The following is an 18,604-nucleotide window of genomic DNA, read 5'->3' as shown; positions in this document are numbered from 1 at the left end:
AGCCACAGCTGGTGCTAAGGAGGGAACAGTCTGCTGAAGACCCCTCCCAGGCCCCCCGCCACCTCTCCAGCCTGCAGCCACTGCGTTCGCCAGGCCGGATGCAGCTGCTGGGTGCCCCAGGGAACATACCTGCAGCCGGATGCTGCTGGCAATGGGCAGGGTGTAGGTGTGCTTGTAGTGGAGCTGGATATGGCTGACAAGCTTCTCGTACACACGTGTGGCGTGGCTGGCAGGCAGGGCGTACAGCTTGGTCTGCAGAGAGAGCGTGCTGGTCACTGCAAGGGCAGGAGGCCAAACTGCAGCCAGGGAGTCAGCACCTTGATGCCCGGGGGGAGAGGCCAAGCAATCACTTTGGAGGTAACTGGCCGCACCCACCATTCTTTAAAATGTACAAACACTTCAAGCCACCAACTCCACTTCGGGGCTTCACCCCATGGGTACGCCCACATGTGCCCACCCTTGGTGAGGGCAAAAAACCAGAAACAGCCACGTATCTGTGTTATCAACAGGCAATCAGTTAATGAATCAGAGAAACCTGCCCAATGGCGCACAACACAGCAACACATGACAGGATCCACGTGCACCAACAGAGCACCTTCTTGACGCCACGAGGCAAAGTGGGAGAAACCAGGGGCAGAGCAAGGCGGGAGGTGTGCTTCATGACGGGTTATAAAGGGGGTTATTCCCCTAGCTGCTGGGGCTGTTATTAACCCCACAGTGAGTCCGTCTCCCCCACCTCTGCAAGGTCAAGAGCACCTCCCTGACAAGCGAGGCTAGGGGAGGCCAGGTGTGAGAGTTCGTGGTGCTGCCAGCAACCTGGTTTTGGGGGCAGGAGGGACCCAAGGGACCCAGCTACAGCCAAGGGTCCCCTTTGTGGTACCCTGAGCCTTGGAGGAGAGCACTGCTTCAGAAACGTATCACTGGGCTTCCCTGGTGGCACAGTGGTTAAGAATCCGCCTGCCAATGCAGGGGACACGGGTTCGAGCCCTGGTCTGGGAGGGTCCCACATGCCACGGAGCAACTAAGCCCGTGTGCCACAACTGCTGAGCCTGAGCTCTAGAGCCCTCACGCCACAGCTACTGAAGCCCACATACCTAGGGCACGTGCGCTGCAACAAGAGAAGCCACTGCAATGAGAGGCCCGCGCGCCACAGGGAAGAGTGGCCCCCGCTCACCGCAACTAGAGAGAAAGCCTGTGCACAGCAACGAAGACCCAATGCAGCTAAAAATAAATTAATTAATTAAAACAAAAAACAAAAAAAAAGTATCACTGCTGTTCTTTTTATTTACTTATTTATTTTGAATTTTTGAATTTTATTTTACTTATTTTTTTATTGATATTCTTTTTAAAGAAAAAAATGATTAACACAGTGGTGTCTCTTTGGTTCAAAAACAATAATAGGGACTTCCCTGGTGGTCCAGTGGTAAATGCAGAGGACGCTGGTTCAATCCCTGCTCGGGAAACTAAGATCCCACATGCTGCGGGGCAGCTAAGCCCATGTGCCACAACGACTGAGCTCGTGCGCCTCAACCAGAGAGCCTGTGTGCCGCAAACTGCAGAGCCCACGCACTCTGGAACCCCCGTGTCACAACTAGAGAGAAGCCCACGTGCCGCAACTAGAGAGAAGCCTGCGCACCGCAACAAAGAGCTGATGCAGCCCAAAAAAATTAATTAATTAAAAAAAAACAACATAAAAGCATTATCCCTGCCTTCCACAAAAACCAAAAAACACACACAGGGAGAGGGGAGGGAGTTGGACACCATGCTTGACAAAGCACAAGCATCTCAGGAAGGACACCCATGGACTCGGGCAGCCACTGCTCTGCCTGCCCATTTCGGTGGGAAGAAAGGAGGGAACCGAACTTTTTGCTACGTTTATGCCGTTCGCGTGTTTTAACTGGACGTATATATTACTTTTTAATTACAAAAAAAGAAAAATGGGGGCTTCCCTGGTGGCGCAGTGGTTGAAAATCTGCCTGCTAATGCAGGGGACACGGGTTTGAGCCCTGGTCTGGGAAGATCCCACATGCCGCGGAGCAACTAGGCCCGTGAGGCACAACTACTGAGCCTGCGCGTCTGGAGCCTGTGCTCCGCAACAAGAGAGGCCGCGATAGTGAGAGGCCCGCGCACCGCGATGAAGAGTGGCCCCTGCTTGCCGCAACTGGAGAAAGCCCTCGCACAGAAACGAAGACCCGACACAGCCAAAAATAAAATAAATAAATAAATAAATAAATAAAAGATTACTATTAAAAAAAAAAAGAAAAATGAAAACAGGCTGGCCCAGGACTTTGCTCAAGTAGGAAACAGCTCGATTCTGCAGCTCCGGGTCTCCAGGGCTCGATTTCCAAGTGAGGGCAATAGCCCATCTCTTCTTCATTCTCCGTATAGGCTTCTGGGTTTATCCGGGCCACAGGGCTCCCCACAACCCCTCAAGTCAGGGCACAGGGAGCATGGGGCTGCTATGGACAAGACACCAAGGAGGTGCCGTCCACTTTTTATCAAACTTTAAACTTCCACACCAGATAATAAAAGTCCATCATGTATAAACACGACAGAAACTGTTCTGCCATCAACATTTTACAAAGTAGTTTATGAACCAATTGATTCAAATATTACATTTTTCACAATACTGATACTGGCAGGTGACCTTAAGTATAGATAACACCACAATGCTTTGCAAGCCAGTGGAAGAGCCTGATCGCTGCCCTGCTGGGCACGTAAAGGGACAAGTCCACAGCTCCAGCAAGCCTCAGGAGCCAGGCGGTGCCCGGGAGCATGTGAGGACAGCCACCATGCAGGAGAGCGAGCACGACGTGGCGAGAATGACTGGGAACAGAGAACGTGTGCAAATTGTCTAACTAATGAAGGACTTGTATCCAGGGTATGGAAAGAACGCTTACAACTCGAGAAAGACAAATAACCCAGTTTAAAAATGGGCAAAGGATCTGAACAGATATTTCTCCGAAGAAGATACACAAACGACCCATCAGCACATGGAAAGATGCTCAACGTCATTAGGAAAATGCGAATCAAAACCACAATGAGATTTCATTTCATACCCATTAGGGTGGTGATAAACAAAAAAAAAGAGAATAAGGAGTGTGAGTGAGGATGTGGAGAGAATGGAAGCCTCATCCACTGATGCTGGGAATGTAAAATGGAGCAGGCCCTGTGGAAAACAGCCTGGCTGTTCCTCAAACGATTAAGCAGAGTTACCAGCTGACTCAGCAATTCCACTCCTAGGTGGATCCCCTAGAGAAATGAAACACGTGTCCACATAGAAACTTGTGTGAGGGTTCACTGTAGCATGATTCACAACAGCCAAAAAGTGGAAGTGACCCAAGTGTCCATCAACTGATGAATAGATAAGCAAAATATGGTCTATCCGTACAATAAACTATTACTGAGCCATATAAAGAAATGAAGTACCGACACATGCTACAACATGGATGAACCTTGAAGACATTACGCTCAATGAAAGATGCCAGACACATGAGGTCACATATTGTGTGATTCCATGTCTATGAAATGCCCAAAATAAGCAAATTCACAGAGACTGAAAGTGAATTAGTGATTGCCAAGGGCTGGAGGTGCTGAGGGGAGAATAAGGAGTGACCGCTAATGGGTATGGAGCTGCTTTGGGGTAAATGTCCCTAATGATGGCTGCACGACTCCATGAATACAACAAAAACCACTGAATCATATACTCTAAATGGATGAATTGTATGGTATGTAAGTTACACCTCAAAAAAGCTATTAAAAAAAGACCAAATAACTGTGGGGCCAGAATGGACACCAGCCCTTCCCACCTCAGTGGCTGTGGGGAGACCTGAGGGGGTGGTTCTGGCACTGGCTCAGGAGTGTTTCCCGCAGACTGGCTCTGGCTGGGCCTTGTCCACCCTTCCCTGACCTGGTCAGGGCTCTGACCTGGTCCGCTCACTGTAACGAGGAGTTGGGATCACACCCGGACTGCCCTCTGCGACCCCAGGGAGTGCCCAGGTCTCCTCGGGGATGTGTCCCTAAAGAGCAGCACTCCAATGAGATGCAGAGGCCCACCTGAAGGATGACCAGGAGTCCCAGGACTGCAGTCTTCACATCCTCCAAGGAGGCCGAGTACACCACCACATCCCTTTCCTCCAGCTCAGCGGGTGGAGAGAGGGAGCGGGCAATCACCTACAGAGAGAAGATCTCTATTTAAATTCCCAACTCTGGGCTCCCTGAGGCAGCAACCATCAGATCTGATATTTTCTACCAAAAAATACTTTCTCCTTTATTTCTCAAGAGGAAAGATGCACTCCCCTCATCCAAGGCATGGTTCAGAAACTGCGATGCATTTTGAAATTAAAAGGATGCTGCCTGTGCAGAAGGACAATGTGTCCAAACCGCACCCCCAGCCAGTCTCCCCCAAAGCCACAGAGCCATGTCCCAGGACCCCTGGGCAGCACGGCAGCAGGACAGCGCCAAGCAGCAGCAGGCCCGGCCAGACCTCCCAACACCGCCACATCTCTGCTAGGAGGGAACCCCATCTCGGAGAGACCCAGGCAGTCTCCCTGCAGAGAACGGAGAGAGCGGGTCCAAAGAACATTGCTGTCCGCTGGGCTCTGCCACAGAGAGGGCTCCCAATGGCAGCCCAGGTGCCCCAAGCCCTAGGCCCGAGCTGCTCTCACTTTCTCAATGATGTCCAGCAGGCTATTAAAGTGGTGGGTGTGGCAGCCTTCAGCCAGATCTACCAGCAACTGGGTGGCCAGCTTTCGGACTTGGTGGTCTTTATCCTCCGGGACATGGGAGAGCTGTGAGATGACCACTGAGTTGATCAGCTCCTCCTGCACCAAGCACAAGAGAAGCCAGGTGAGCCACTGGCCACGGCCAAAACTCACCTAACACGTCGTTAAAGACTTGGGACAACCGCGGCGGGGTGTGCGAGTGCCTGAGAGGCCCAGGCCCCTTTCAGGGCACTCTGTGTGTCCCCTCGGCTCAGGAGAATGATGACGACTACACGTTGGCCCAGCCGGGGCATGGCCCACGGGCTCAGCCTCAGACGTGATGCAGCAGTGAATGTCCCCGCTCCCTCTCTGTCATTCAACATCACAATTAAGAAGGATCTCATGTGGAGGGCTCTCTGCGTGTGTGTCCTGGGGATAGAGAGACCTCGTCCCCGACATCACAGAGCCCACTATAACGGGGCAGCAGGACGAGCGCTTTCACGGAAGCAGGTACAAAGCGCTACAGGAGCAGAGAGCAGGACGAGAGCGACTCCAACACGAGGGACTCAAGAACCCAGAGGGCTTCCTAAAAGAGGCAGCACTGAGCTGGACTCTGAAAAAGAGTGAATTCCAAGGGACAGAGATGCAGGGAAAGGGAAGGCTGAGAGGGTAGGAGGGGTGGGCAGGTCCTAGGGACACCAGGCATTCCAGCGAGGCAGCAGTGAGGAAGGTGCTGGGAAGCGAGGGGAGATGCAGAGCCCGAGCGCATCTCCCGGAGAAGAGAGCCCAGTGGGCAGGGGCCACTGCTGTTTCTGAAAGAAGGACAGGCCCTGGCTGCAAACCTACTGAAGGATGGACTGGAGGGGAAGAAATGCGGTAGAGAGGTTGGTAGGGGCTGGCACCACCCTGGCATCTGGTGATCAGCCCAGAGCCCGGAGGATGAGTGTGATTACAAAAATGAAAAGAAAATGTCCCCACGCAAGACTGTTTTCCTGAGGGCAGGGACTATGCCCTCCTGTCTGCTCAGCCACAGGCCTGGCAGAAGGCACCAAGGGACGGGGGGAGGGAGGGAGGGAGGGGGGGAGGGGGGGAGGGAGGGATGAACGAGGAAACAAAGCTTGCCACAGAGAGGCGCTGGCAGACCCCAGGTCCCAGGCCGACCCCAGGAGGCGTGCGGTGCCCAGAAAGGGCCACACGCTGCCTCTCGGGCGAGCATCGCCCTGCATGGCTTGTGGAGGCCGCCCTCGCACCTGCTGCCCCAGGGCTCCCGCGCCGGCATGGATACACACCTCATAGAACTGCCTGTTGATGAGCAGCACGAAGGACAGGACGTCCAGCACCTTGATACGCACAGCGCTGCGCAATTCGTTCCTGGGGGCAGGGGCACACCTGCTGGGGCCGGGCGGGTGCACCAGCCACCGGCCTCACCCTCCGCCAGCCCGAGCAGCCCAACCTCCAATGGCTTCCCTGGGGACCCAGCCCCCAGACCCACCCGCCTCCATGTCAGGCGAGACTGACTCCGGATCCTCCCCGCGTGGGGCCCAGCTCGGCAACATCCAGACCAAGAATGGGGTAAAGAGGCAGAGAACCCGGCCCTCAGAGATGGCCTCTTTCTAGATGACCACTCCACAGGAGGGAGTAAGCACAGAGGCCTCAGAGGACTCTGTCCTCTGGAAGACAAACCCTCTCCTGCTCAGTGAGAACTGTCACTTTCAAGAATCGGAGAGGAAAGTGCTAACTCTCAGTGTCCTGCCTGCAGTGCAGACACAGGGTCAGGCGGGCCTCCAGAGGCTGCCTACCTGAAAAATCTCTCCATCAGTAACTGCAGGTTGTGAATCCAGCCATCCTTTGCTGGATGGATTGACTGAGCCCTGTAGGTTATTAAGTTTAAGAGGGAGGATTCCTGCCAAAAGAAGAAAGACCTGGAGTGAACGAGCCGCTCTGCCCTTCCAGAGGTTTTTTGATAAATACAGCCCCATGCTGCTGGCCCAAGAGACCAGCCACCCCGAGGCCCAGGTAGGGAGCCCACATGATAAAGGCCCTGCTGGCAGCAGTGAAGATTCATTTAAAACGCACATAACAGACTTCCCTGGTGGCACAGTGGTTAAGAATCCGCCTGCCAATGCAGGGGACATGGGTTCGAGCCCTGGTCCAGGAAGATCCCACATGCCGTGGAGCAACTAAACCCGTGTGCCACAACTACTGAGCCTACGCTCTAGAGCCTGCGCACCACAACTACTGAGCCCACTTGCTGCAACTACTGAAGCCCACACGCCTAGAGCCCATGCTCTGCAACAAGAGAAGCCACCACAGTGAGAAGCCCGCGCGCCACGACGAAGAGCAGCCCCCGCTCGCCGCAACTAGAGAAAGCCCGTGCGCAGCAACGAAGATCCAATGCAGCCAAAATAAAGAAATAAAAAATAAAACCCACATAAAAGCCTTGCATCAGGCTGAGCCCTTCTGGCACCAGGACTGCCTGCCTTTCGGGGAGCAGATATGCTGAGCATGAAGACAACTGGCCCCTCCCTCCGTGCAGGTGAGAGGAAATGGATGCTTAGGCTGTGATGTGCTCTCACAGACCCACACTCATTCAGCCTCCTGACGGCCCAGCAGACTTCCCTGCTGGAGCACAAATCCCAGGGGAGCAGAAGCCTGCCAGGGTTTTTACTTCAAACTCACGGAAAACTTGCCTCCAGACCCACACAGCCAGACCTCCGGGAGCTGAGCAGCCCCTCCCCTCCCCCAGAAGCCTGACCTAAACCACCCTCTTGTCCGAGCACCAAAGGCCCCACTGTGTTGGAGAGAGAGGTGGTCTTACAGGCCTCTGGTCTGCACATCTCTCAACGAGCTCAAAGTATCTCTCCTGTGAGCCGTGGAACTCATTTTGATCACACAGCTCTTCCACCGTGGTCAGCAGGTCATGGACGATGGCTCTGAGTTCTGGGCTGTCTAGGCTCTGCAACACGAAGGCACGGTTACACAGGAGGGATCTCAGCTCCCTTCAAGGACTCGGCATCAGAGTCCTCAGCTCAAATGAGCTGAATCCAGACACCCCCTCAGGTCCTCCCACTGGGCAGGGGGCACGAGTGCTATTCCTGCCCATTGGGGAACGGTGGGGCCCAAGGGGTCCTGGCTGTGCCCACAAGGCGGGCCTCCACTACCAGTGTGTTCACGCCTCCCTCAGGCTCTCGCATGTTCTGGAGGCCCCAGGGGTGTGGCCTCCCAGACCATCACTCCAAGATGAAGCACTGCCTGACCAGCTGGTCGTGACAATGGTCTGGCCCAGCAGCCACCCCTGAGGGACAAGAACCCAGGCCCTGCTGAGTTCTGGTCCTTCCTCCCATGGGCCTGGCCGCCCGCCTAGAGCCCACCCCAGTGCCCCAGGAGGCCCAGCCCCTAGCCCATGCTATATGTGACCTCATCTCATCTGCAGCCCCTGCACCAGCACGTCCTCCTTCCTGCCACAGTCAACGCCCTCCTCCAAAGTTCCACCAACTGCGGGCAGCATTTGAGACACTTTGGGAACTGTCTTCAGGGTCCACTTGCAGGCCATGGAGGCCACCTGGTGTGTTACTCTGTCGATCTTGATCGATCGACACTGCCCCCCACCCCCCTTGCTCACCTATTACATAGTCCTGCTCCAACCGATAGAGGGGATTTGGGAAAAACAGCTGTCTTCAGTGGACGGCGAGTTGCCACCCAAGAACCATCAGAGAACACGGCCCAGCAAGCTCTGAGGCAGGGCCCTGGAGGGGCGGGGAGCTGCCCCCATGGTCCACGCCCCCCAGGAAGGGGCCCTCTGGCCAACAGGTCGGCCGTCTCGGTTCTCCCTGTGCCCACCTCACCTGGAGCTGCTGAAGCAGGCGTTCAACAATGTTCAGCAGGATGTCCCATGTCACGGCCTGGAGCTCCCTCCGGTACTTCTTGATGAGTCTGGTTATGGAGAGGACGATCTCATAGGACACCACCTCGTTTGGACAGGTCATGGCCTGGAACATGGCCCGGGGGGCATGCAGTGTCAGTCCCTTCGCGCTCACGCACAGGAAGCCCCAGCACGTCGCCCTTGGAACCTAGCATGAGATGCCTTACTCCCACGCACATCTCGCGGGCCACAAAAGTAGTATCTCAGGAACCCAGAAGTGTGTTTTCTATACTGGCTCCAAAGGGCCTGACGTAGCCAGACCATTCACTTCAAATTCCGTGCCCCTGGCTTCCTGGCCTAGAGGAACCTGAAAGCTACCCTGATGCAAGCAATGCGCAGAGAGCACGCCCTCCACTGCCCAAGAGACGGGGTGTGGCCAGAAGGACCCCATTAGGGGCACGGTGTAAGCTGGGACATGACACAGCTCATCTGCTTGTCCGGTAAGATGAGGATGGTATGATTGCCCCAGCTCACCAGGGTGCCACGACGGCTACATGAAAACACACAAAGTGCTCCGAACTCCGCCAGGCATGGTGGAAACACAAGCTATTATCGCTGGCCTCATTCTAGAGCAAGAGCAAGTTTGCCACTTGACCAAGGAAACTGTCGAAAGCAAGCATGTCACTATCCCCAGGGGGAATCTTGAGCAGTCCTGATGCTAATTTGTAGAAGATGAAATTCATAAAATATAGTATTTGCTTGAGGATAAAACCTTCAAAGGCCCTACATCGCAAACCTACTTGCAAAGCAAGTGACTACACACGTTCCCCCCGCGCCCCCCCCCCACCTCCTGCCCCTGCAGCAGACTCCCCGTCTGACAGGCCTGTTCCCACTGGGTGGGGATGAGGTGAGCTTTCCCGCCCTCGCCAGCTCACTGCGGTACAGAAGCCAAGTTACCTCATAAAATGATGGCAACACAGATGTTGGGGAGTTCTTGAGAGAGTAGAGCCGGTGGGCTCCCCAGAGAGCCATGCCAACAAAGAACACAGCTCCTCTCAGCAGTGGGGCGTCTTCCATGTAGGCTCTGAAAGCGTTCCCCGGGAAGACGGGATATAAGCAGGGCCCAGCCCAGCATCTGCCCAGGCTCCTAGCAGCCTCCCCGGAGGTCCCTACACTCATGAGGCAGAAGCAAAGCTGGGGAAGTGGGCTGGGCAGGGGACACGGGGGCCAGCAGCAACTGTGTGATTCATGCATGCATTCGCTCAACAGCCCTCAGCATCATGGTGCTGACAGCCTAGGAGACACAGGTGTGAACCAAAAGATCATGTAAATAAACACCAAGGTTCCAACTCAGATTACAGCTAAGAAGGAAAGCCATGGGATACGAGAGCAGACCTGCTCAGGGCGATCAGGGAATCTAACCGCAACACTACAATGTCAAGGACACTCAGGGAAACTCAACCCAGGTGGAAGGACATTTCAGCAAGATGAAAGGTATGTGCAAAGGCCCTGGGTGGGTGGCAGAAAGGCAACAATGGTGGGAACGAGAAGCTCACAGGCTGAGCAGGGCTGGACCATCCAGGCCTTGCCATTTGGTTTTTATCCTGAGAGCACTAGGAGCCATTGTGGCTTCAAGCAAAAAGTGACACAGTCAGATCTGTGCTGGAAAAACTATGTGTGGCTGCTGTGTGGAGGAATGGACTTCAGGAGGCCAAGAGCGGGTGCAGGAGAGCAGTGAGGAGGTGAGAGCTGAGGGGGTGGGGCCCGGGAGTGGACAGACGAGCCATCTCAGGAGCAGAAGCAACACCACCTGAGACAGTCTGGCTGTGGGAGGTGAGGCAGGGCCTCGTGACAAGTAGGTGGTGAGGCAGCCCCACTGGAGGAGGTCCGCGTGTGGGAGGGAGGTCAAGAGCTCAGTTTTGCATGTTCTGACTTTACTGGCAGGAGGAGGAGAGGACAGGTGACCAGTAGCATAAGACGTGAGCCCTAGATCAGGGCTCACTTCTGGAGCAGCCTCCCCACCAGAACAGGAAGCTCCGCGTCAGCCTGTGCCGAGGCATAGAGCCCACACAGGGAGCCTCCTTGAGGAGGCCCTGCGGCCGCCAAGCCACCCTCACCCACGCCGGCTGGGCCACCCGCACTCACCTGTCCTCCATGATGCGGCACATATGGTAGATGGCACTGTGGCCCAGGTGGGTGCCCAGGAGATTGCGCATCAGCTGGGAAGCAAGATGCACCGTTGTTAGACTGGCAAACACGAGCCCGGGGCCTCGCACGGCCACCGCTCTGAAGCCCTCCACGTCCAGCTGCTCTCCACCATCTCCTCCGGAACAGGGGCAGCCGAGTTCTCAAAATGCCACCAAAACCCTGACCTCAGCTCAGCCACTGGGAAAATGCCACTGGCTTCCCCTCAACAGGCCACTGTCTGGCCGCTCTGAGAATAAGATGGCCATTCATTGAGGACAAGATGGCCCTTGTCCTGTCCATAAGCCTGGCTTATCACTTCATCCGGGCAAGAACTCTGCAGGATGAGAGTTTAGACCCCTACCTTCCAGCAAGGCTCACAAAGCTCCTTGACATTGATGGTGCGGCAGAGGGTGACGATGAACAGGGGGAGGCTCTCGGCCGGCAGGCAGTTGTAGCAGACCACGGCATCCAGCACCTGCAGAGAGACCTGGTGGGGCGGAGAAAGTCAGGCCAGCCCTGCCTCCTGCTCACAGGGAAGTGACACCCTCAGCTTCCTCCACTGACCATCCTTTGGTCAGCAATGACTGCCCCTCCCCTCTGTCAAAGCAGCCTTCCTGGGAACCACAGAGTGAGCAAGCATCTGGGAGGCACTTTTACATCCCAGTCACGGTGGGTTATCCCATCATGAACTATAACCCCACAACGGAAGTCATCCAACCGCCCTTACTTACAGGAGAGAGTCCTGAGGCTCAGAGAGGTCAAGCAGCTTGCCCAAGGCCACACAGCCAGTGAGGGGCAGCACAAGGCTTGACCCCAGGGCCTGGGGTCTCAGTTGCTATGCCACCCGGCCTGCCCAGAAGGACGGTGAAAGGGACTGTCCCTGGACGGGGGCAGCTACTGACCTCTATGTCCACGGAGGACACGGTCTGGACGCACAGCAGGCAGATCATGCTGTGGGAGGAAACACAAAGTCAGCTGAGAGGACACTTCCCAGAGGCTGGGTGGCTCCGTTTTACTTCCTGGTTCCTCTACAAAGTCAGTTAAAAAAGTGGCTCATCCTCCCTCAGGGCTCCCCTCACCCAACCACTGCTCAGTGCTGAGTGTACAGCACCAAGACCAACCCTCTGCCCGCAGGGTTTCACAGAGTGTTTTGAACAAATAACAAGTAACAATAAACAAAACATCAAGTAATATCACACATCTGCTACAAACATTATGTGGAAGGTGGCTTTGGCCACTTCCAACATCTCCATTTATTTGATGGTTTTAACAGCTTTATTCACCCTACAGAGCTGAACTGCAGACATAAGACAGCAGCACTGTGATCAGTGCATGTTACTGATCACATGTTTTTCTTACTGGACCATGGATGCGATGTATTCATCAAGGTAACAGCTGTTGAATTTGACCAGATTCACAAGCACCAGAAGGAATTCTGAGGACAGGCCGATGTCCATCCACTGTAGGACAAACTCAGCTAGGGGAGAAAAAGAGGAGAGCAACGTCCTTCCTACTCACCTCCTCCCCAGGAAAATGAGTCCCCATCCCATTCACTGCTGGAAACAGCATCATTGGTCCCCACGGAATGAAAGGCAGGCCAGCACGGGGCCGATGGAGGCTCAGCTGGAGCCCGAGCAGGTCAGCATGTCATGGACTCTGGAATTCACCAGCTCCCAGGATGCATGAAGGGGTCTGAGCTGAGGCAGGGGCAGCGTTTGTGCATTTGATGCTCAAAGCCCTGACCCCGATGCTGGGGGTGCAAACACGGGGCGAGTGTCTAGGAGGCCCCCATCCCCACAGAGAATCTCTCAAAGGAGACACAAGCAACGCTTGGTTGCTAGACACATAAACTTGGACAGAAAAGTTAACCACATCCTCACTGTCAGCACCTGTCCTGGAGGTGGACCAACAGCTGAGGCCCGTTTCTGACAGAACAGCAAGGCCCAAGTCAGATTTACTTCTTCCTCTGCCTTCCTCTTCTCCCCACAGCAGTGACAAGAAATCTCAAGACTCATGGAAACCTCACACCATAAGGATGACAGGGAGGATGGCCACCAAAGGAAAGGGCTAGGAGGCCAGACCGGGCATGAAAAGGGCAAGGAGGAAGACGCAGCGAGGCGGCCCCAGCCCCCCAAAAACCTCAGGGCACTCTGGATAAGACCCAGCCTGAGGCCTGGGTCAGCAGCACGCTCTCCCAACAGCAAAATGCAGACCACCTCCTGCCCGCCTAAAAGGCACATCTAGGCCCCACTCCCCAGGGATTCAGAGCCAGCCTGTCTGGAGTAAAGCCCAGACTCTGCATTTTTAACAAGCTCCTGGGGAGATTCGGTCGGCTGATCCTGGTTGCACAGAGATAAGCAGACCAGTGTGTTGCAGCGCCCTCTGCAGGCCACCCCTGTGAACTGCAGCACTCCCTCTGGGCCCGACAGGCCTTCCTGCATCCCAGATTAAATTTCATCACCAAGGCCAGAGAAACCTCACACCCAACGTGGCACCCACCCAGCTCTTCTTCCAAGTAGGTGATGTGTCTCCCATTGTCCGTGAGGGCCTTGAAAACTTCCAGTCTCTCGTGGAGGTCTTCGTTAGAGGGGTAATCCTTGATGACCTTAAAGAAGAGGGCCCTGAGAACGCCCAAGCGGTCCCCCTGAAGACAAAACCATCGGGTCAGCAGTCCTGCCAGGATCCCCCTGGGTTTCTCAAGCAGCTGTGAGAAGTCCAAGAAGTGCCGTGGGCTCCAAGACTCCCAACCCTGGGCCCCTTTCTCCCTCCCAGAGGAAGCGGCTGTGAGGGACTAACTGGGTAGGGGATCAGGCGCCCTGGTCATCGTTTGACCAGTGTGTGTGTGGAGCACCTACTATGCGCCCAGGTCTGGGCACACAGCAGGAGCCAATGCACCCACCCTCGAGGGATGCTCACAGAATGATGATAGCCACCTAACCAAGCTGAGAGTGGGGACTTCTCTGAGCAGCGGGGTGTGAAGGCGTAGAGGAAACAGGCCAGGAGGAGAGGAAACCTTCCAAGCAGGAATGGCGAGAGGTGGCCTGGGTGTTCCAGCATGGCGGGAGCATGGTGACCAAGGGGCAGGAGCCCACGGTGAGGGGCAGGAAGTCAGTGAGAGCAAGAAAACAACAGCTCACTCGTGCGAGGAACCATTCTCATCATTTTGGGTGAACTGCCTCATTTACTCCCCAAAATGTCCCAGAAAAAAGGGAATGACAAGCATCCCCACTTTAGAGGAGAGGAAGTGGAGGCTCAGGGGGCTCCAGTGACCTGCCCAGGGTCACGCAGATACTAGAGGTGACACCAGCACGCCCACTCGGGCAGTCCAGCTGCAAGGCCCCTGGGAACCAGCAAACCTGTGCCTGGTGTTCTCGCCAAAGACGAGAGTCCAAGCGTGGCCCACGGGAGCAGTCAACACGTGGCCCGCCCCAGCTCCCCCCAGGCACAGAGCGGCCACCCTTACCTGTCCCTGCACGATGGCCTTCAGCAGAGCCAGCACCGCGTGCCGGGCCTCTGGCGGCCGCTCTGGCTGCAGCAAGTCCGAGACAGCCTTCCAGAGTGCTTCCACCGCGTGCTGCCCGTCAAAGAAGGGACAGGGATTGGTGTGCTGGCCCCTCAACTTGAGGGACAGTTCCATGAGCAAAGGACAGAGCAGAACAACGTGGTCTTTTGACTTAGAACTCACTCCTCTAAAGCCCTCATGTACCTGTCACAGCCCACAGCGACCACGAGCCTGACAAGGGGAACAGCTCCAAGCTACTTTGAACCCTCACAGGTCCCTTTAACCCTCACCAGGCCATAGTCTGAGGGGAGGGAGGAAAGCAGGAAGGCCAGGGAGGCCGTCCTGGCTGCCCCCAGAGATCAGCAGGGAGTCTCTGAGAGCTTGCTCAGGCTCCATGGGAAAAGCCACTGGAAGAGTCTCAGAACCAGAAGTACCACAGCGGTCCCCGGGCCTGCAGCCTGACCCAGAAATCCCATGCTCTGGATCTCCCCTGTGTAAACAAACCAGCTTCGGGGCACTCAGTACCCCACCCCAACCCTGCCTCTGCTGCCTGGCTTGACTCACTAAGAACTCTGTCCAGGGGCTTCCCTGGTGGCGCAGTGGTTGAGAATCTGCCTGCCAGTGCAGGGGACACGGGTTCGAGCCCTGGTCTGGGAAGATCCCACATGCCACGAAGCAACTAGGCCCGTGAGCCACAACTACTGAGCCTGCGTGTCTGGAGCCTGTGCTCCGCAACAAGAGAGGCCGCGACAGTGAGAGGCCCGCGCACCGCGATGAAGAGTGGCCCCTGCTCGCCGCAACTAGAGAAAGCCCTCGCACAGAAACGAAGACCCAACACAGCCAAAAATAAATAAATAAATAAATAAATTCAAATAGCTAACCTTTAAAAAAAAGAACTCTGTCCAGGCTTCTGGAATCTGCCTCCTAAGTCCACCCAGCCCACGAGGGAGCTGCTGGGTGCTTTCCCCTCAGCTCCCAGAATCAGTCTCTCTTGTGTCAGCTTCCCTTCTCCACGTTAACCATCCCTGACTCCCTCCAGCCAGAGTTTCCAGGCCACTCACCCTTTCCTGGGCTCAATCCTCTTAAGAGGGGAACTAAAATGTCTTTTCAATGTTGTCTGACCAACATTATTCGGTCATACACTGGAATACACTGCAAGTTTTACTTCCTTTGTTCCATTCACAATACTCCTATTGATGCAACCTAAGCCACAAGAGCACAGACACTGAGCCCGTGGACTACTCCAGCCTCTTAGGCCTATCTGTTTATTCACTCGACGGCAGCTCTGACATGGCTCCCCTTTCCGTACTTATTGTACACAGATAACTTTAAGAACATAGATACCTATTCTCACATTTATCCCTGGTCATGTGCAGCCTGCACATTTCAGATGACCTGCAGAGGACGTAGTGGTCCCTCTCCCCTTGAGCAAATCTGAACCCGCCAGGTATGAGACCCATGTCTCCTCCTGTGTCACTCACACAAAAGTGGGTTGAGGCAAGAGCAGAGCCCTTGAGGAACTCTAACGGCAGGCAGCTTCCCACTCTGTCCACAGGACATCAGGAGACAGCCTGGAAGTATTTGCCCAAAATAAATACTCCTACGTCTGTGAGGCTGCTTAATACCACCCAAACATCTCTCCCAGAAAGACAGAGACTGGTATGCCTGGGCTTGTTCTCTGTGAAACCACACGCTCTCCCGACATTCCCCTATTTTTCCTTCCTGCGAATCTGTAACGTGAGAGGACAAGTGAGCGTGCGTTTCTGTAAGCCACCACAAAACCGCTTTTGGATCTGCTAAAAGAGCCTAATCCCCTTGCTCCCCATCTCCACATGTGACTGGCCTCTCAGGGTTATGCTCAGGACATTTCCAGAAGCTTCCTCATCGCTAAGATGAAGACTAAATTTCCCTCAAATGGTGCATATCAGTTCATTAGTGAAGTCAGCTGTCAACCCTGCTCCTAAAAAGATCCAAATCAGGCTTTAATGCAGCTCACATGAATCTCTCCAGGCACCCAACCGAGACACACCTACCTCTTCAAATTTCTTCGTTTTGGCAACCTCACAGATCTGCCCTATCACCCGGATGCGATTGTTGAGGCCACATTCAACACTCAGCTCCTGGAGAGATGAAAGAAGGAAAGGCCAGTGCTCAGACACCAGGTTTCCTTACCTGCCAATCACAGAGCACTCTAGGAACTGCCCTGCCTTTCCCATGCTGGAGACCCACAGCAGAACCTTCTGAAACCAAGAATCACCAGAGTTGACTAGTCCACCTTAGGGGAGTAAGAACAGACTTTTTTTTTTTCCATAGCTGCACTTTTTTATTGAAATAAAATTCACATATGATAAAATTCACCACTGTAACGACTTTAAACTGTATAATCCAGTTTTTACCATATTCACAGTGCTTGCAACCAGGTCCACTAATTCCAGAACATTTTCATCACCTCAAAAAGAAGCTTCATGGGCTTCCCTGGTGGCGCAGTGGTTGAGAATCTGCCTGCCAATGCAGGGGACACGGGTTCGAGCCCTGGTCTGGGAAGATCCCACATACCGCAGAGCAACTGGGCCTGTGAGCCACAACTACTGAGCCTGCGCATCTGGAGCCTGTGCTCCGCAACAAGAGAGGCCGCGATAGTGAGAGGCCCGCGCACCGCGATGAAGAGTGGCCCCCGCTCGCCGCGACTAGAGAAAGCCCTCGCACAGAAACGAAGACCCAACACAGCCAAAAATAAATAAATAAATTAATTAATTAAAAAAAAAAAAAAAAAAAAAAAAAAAAAAAAAAAAAAGAAGCTTCACTCCCCATTCCCTCCTCCCCCCAGGCCCAGGCAAAGGCTAATCTATCTTGTCTCTATGGATTTGCTGATTCTGGACATTTCATATATATGGAATCATACGTTATGCAGGCTTTTGTGATTGGTTTCTTTCGCTTAGTATAATGTTTTCAAGGTTCATCCATGCTGTTGCATGTTATCAGTGCTTCATTCCTCTTTTTGGCAAACACTACTCTGTCGTATGAAGGCATCACATTTTGTTTAAATCTTCACCAGTTGACGAGCATTTTGGTTGTTTCCGAACGGGAAACTTGACAAGTGCAAACATTCAACATTATTTATGGGTAAAGCACTGAGTAGGCACGTCTGTGAGATTCCAACACAGACAAAAAAGTGAAGCCTTGTGTGTGTGTGTGAAAAAAAAAAAAAAAAAAAAGTGAAGCCTTACTTCTCCCAGGAACTCACACATTACCAGTTACCCCTGGCCATAACCCTAATCACCTGTGGAGACCATGGCCTTTAGGCCGTCTAAAATAGGTTTTCTTGCATCAACATCTGAATACTAACTCAAGTGTGGTGGACCAAGTCGCCAAGATCCTGACTTCCTGAATTTCCAGAGAAAAGACACATATGTCACCATGGTACTGGGGACAGCAGCCTCACAGACGGTCACCAGCAGCCCATCTCCCACAGAACCTGGTGACAGACCAAACTCAGCCTTCCCTGCACCTCCCACTAAGCTAGCAGAGAAGACCCAGGCAGCTCACTCACTCTCAGGATTTCCGCCGTGATGATAAACTCCGTCTGTTTGCCCTCTGCCGACCTGGGATTTGGCCTTGGAGTTCCCAGTCCCAGTAGAATCTTGAACTTCTCCTTCAAGCCTGAATCTTTGCTTGCTGGCTTGGCCATGCTGGGCAGGGACGCATCAGAGGACTCCTCTGTGCCGACAATCAGGCAGAGATCTCAGGGACGGCTCCACCCACCTGCCCCGCCGCGGACCACCGGCCGCCCGCGAACCCTAGGTCTCCGGTGGGCACGACCTTTCTTCCCTCCCACAGCCCCCGAGAGAACTCCACCACAGCCAGGCGCGGTCCCGGCCAGAAATAAACCCGGAAAATGCCAGGCCGTCGGCCCGCCTCAGTGCATGGAGTGAGGGAAGGGAACTGGGGCCAGGGGGCGGCCGCCGCGGGGTCCAGGGAGCCCTGACATTTGCCATCTCTCTTCTCCCCGTGTGGAGGAGGACTGTCGGGGGACGCTGGGAGCAGGGACCCCCTCGCACCCGCCATGACTTAAAACCAAGGAATGCTTGGAGCTCCAGAATCAGGCTGCGGTGGGCGCGCCCGAGAGCCGGGCCTGACACTGCGGGGGTCCGCCCCCACGGCCTCAGTGCCGAGCAGGCCTGGAGAGGCAGCCTCCCCCGCTGCCCCGTCGGAGTCGGCGGTCAGGACGCCTCGAACCACTCACCACTCCCCCCGCCCGCAGCGCGCGAGGCAGTCCCGGCGCCGAGAACCGAGCACACCCCCCCGCCACAAGCCGCCGCCGGAAGCGCGACCGGCACTTCCGGCAGCGGG

At 54.8% G+C, this 18,604-nt stretch overlaps 1 protein-coding gene across 9 annotated transcripts in view; it reads right to left on the bottom strand.

Moving 5' to 3' along the window:
- Positions 1-18,585, bottom strand: part of TSC2 (TSC complex subunit 2) — a 38,527-nt gene extending 19,942 nt beyond the window's left edge. For 8 of the 9 annotated variants that reach the window (XM_059898843.1, XM_059898845.1, XM_059898844.1 and 5 more), the window contains exons 1-17: positions 18,498-18,585; positions 17,805-17,971; positions 16,288-16,374; positions 14,216-14,326; positions 13,252-13,396; positions 12,112-12,229; positions 11,655-11,703; positions 11,114-11,239; positions 10,711-10,784; positions 9,523-9,649; positions 8,549-8,692; positions 7,522-7,659; positions 6,503-6,606; positions 5,993-6,074; positions 4,668-4,823; positions 4,057-4,173; positions 130-252 (exon numbers count right to left, since the gene is read on the bottom strand). In XM_059898843.1, the coding sequence (XP_059754826.1) occupies positions 130-252; positions 4,057-4,173; positions 4,668-4,823; positions 5,993-6,074; positions 6,503-6,606; positions 7,522-7,659; positions 8,549-8,692; positions 9,523-9,649; positions 10,711-10,784; positions 11,114-11,239; positions 11,655-11,703; positions 12,112-12,229; positions 13,252-13,396; positions 14,216-14,326; positions 16,288-16,374; positions 17,805-17,942 (1,839 nt within the window). In that variant the 5' untranslated portion in view covers positions 17,943-17,971; positions 18,498-18,585. The remainder of the gene's footprint in view (positions 1-129; positions 253-4,056; positions 4,174-4,667; positions 4,824-5,992; positions 6,075-6,502; positions 6,607-7,521; positions 7,660-8,548; positions 8,693-9,522; positions 9,650-10,710; positions 10,785-11,113; positions 11,240-11,654; positions 11,704-12,111; positions 12,230-13,251; positions 13,397-14,215; positions 14,327-16,287; positions 16,375-17,804; positions 17,972-18,497) is intronic. The other variant, XM_059898847.1, reaches the window with a different exon arrangement.
- Between the last annotated feature and the right edge of the window lie 19 nt (positions 18,586-18,604).

This window comes from Balaenoptera ricei, chromosome 15 (genome assembly GCF_028023285.1).
Source record: "Balaenoptera ricei isolate mBalRic1 chromosome 15, mBalRic1.hap2, whole genome shotgun sequence".
Lineage (NCBI taxonomy): Eukaryota > Metazoa > Chordata > Mammalia > Artiodactyla > Balaenopteridae > Balaenoptera > Balaenoptera ricei.
Note: the sequence above shows the minus strand (reverse complement) of the source record. Positions and strands in the feature narration are given on the sequence as shown.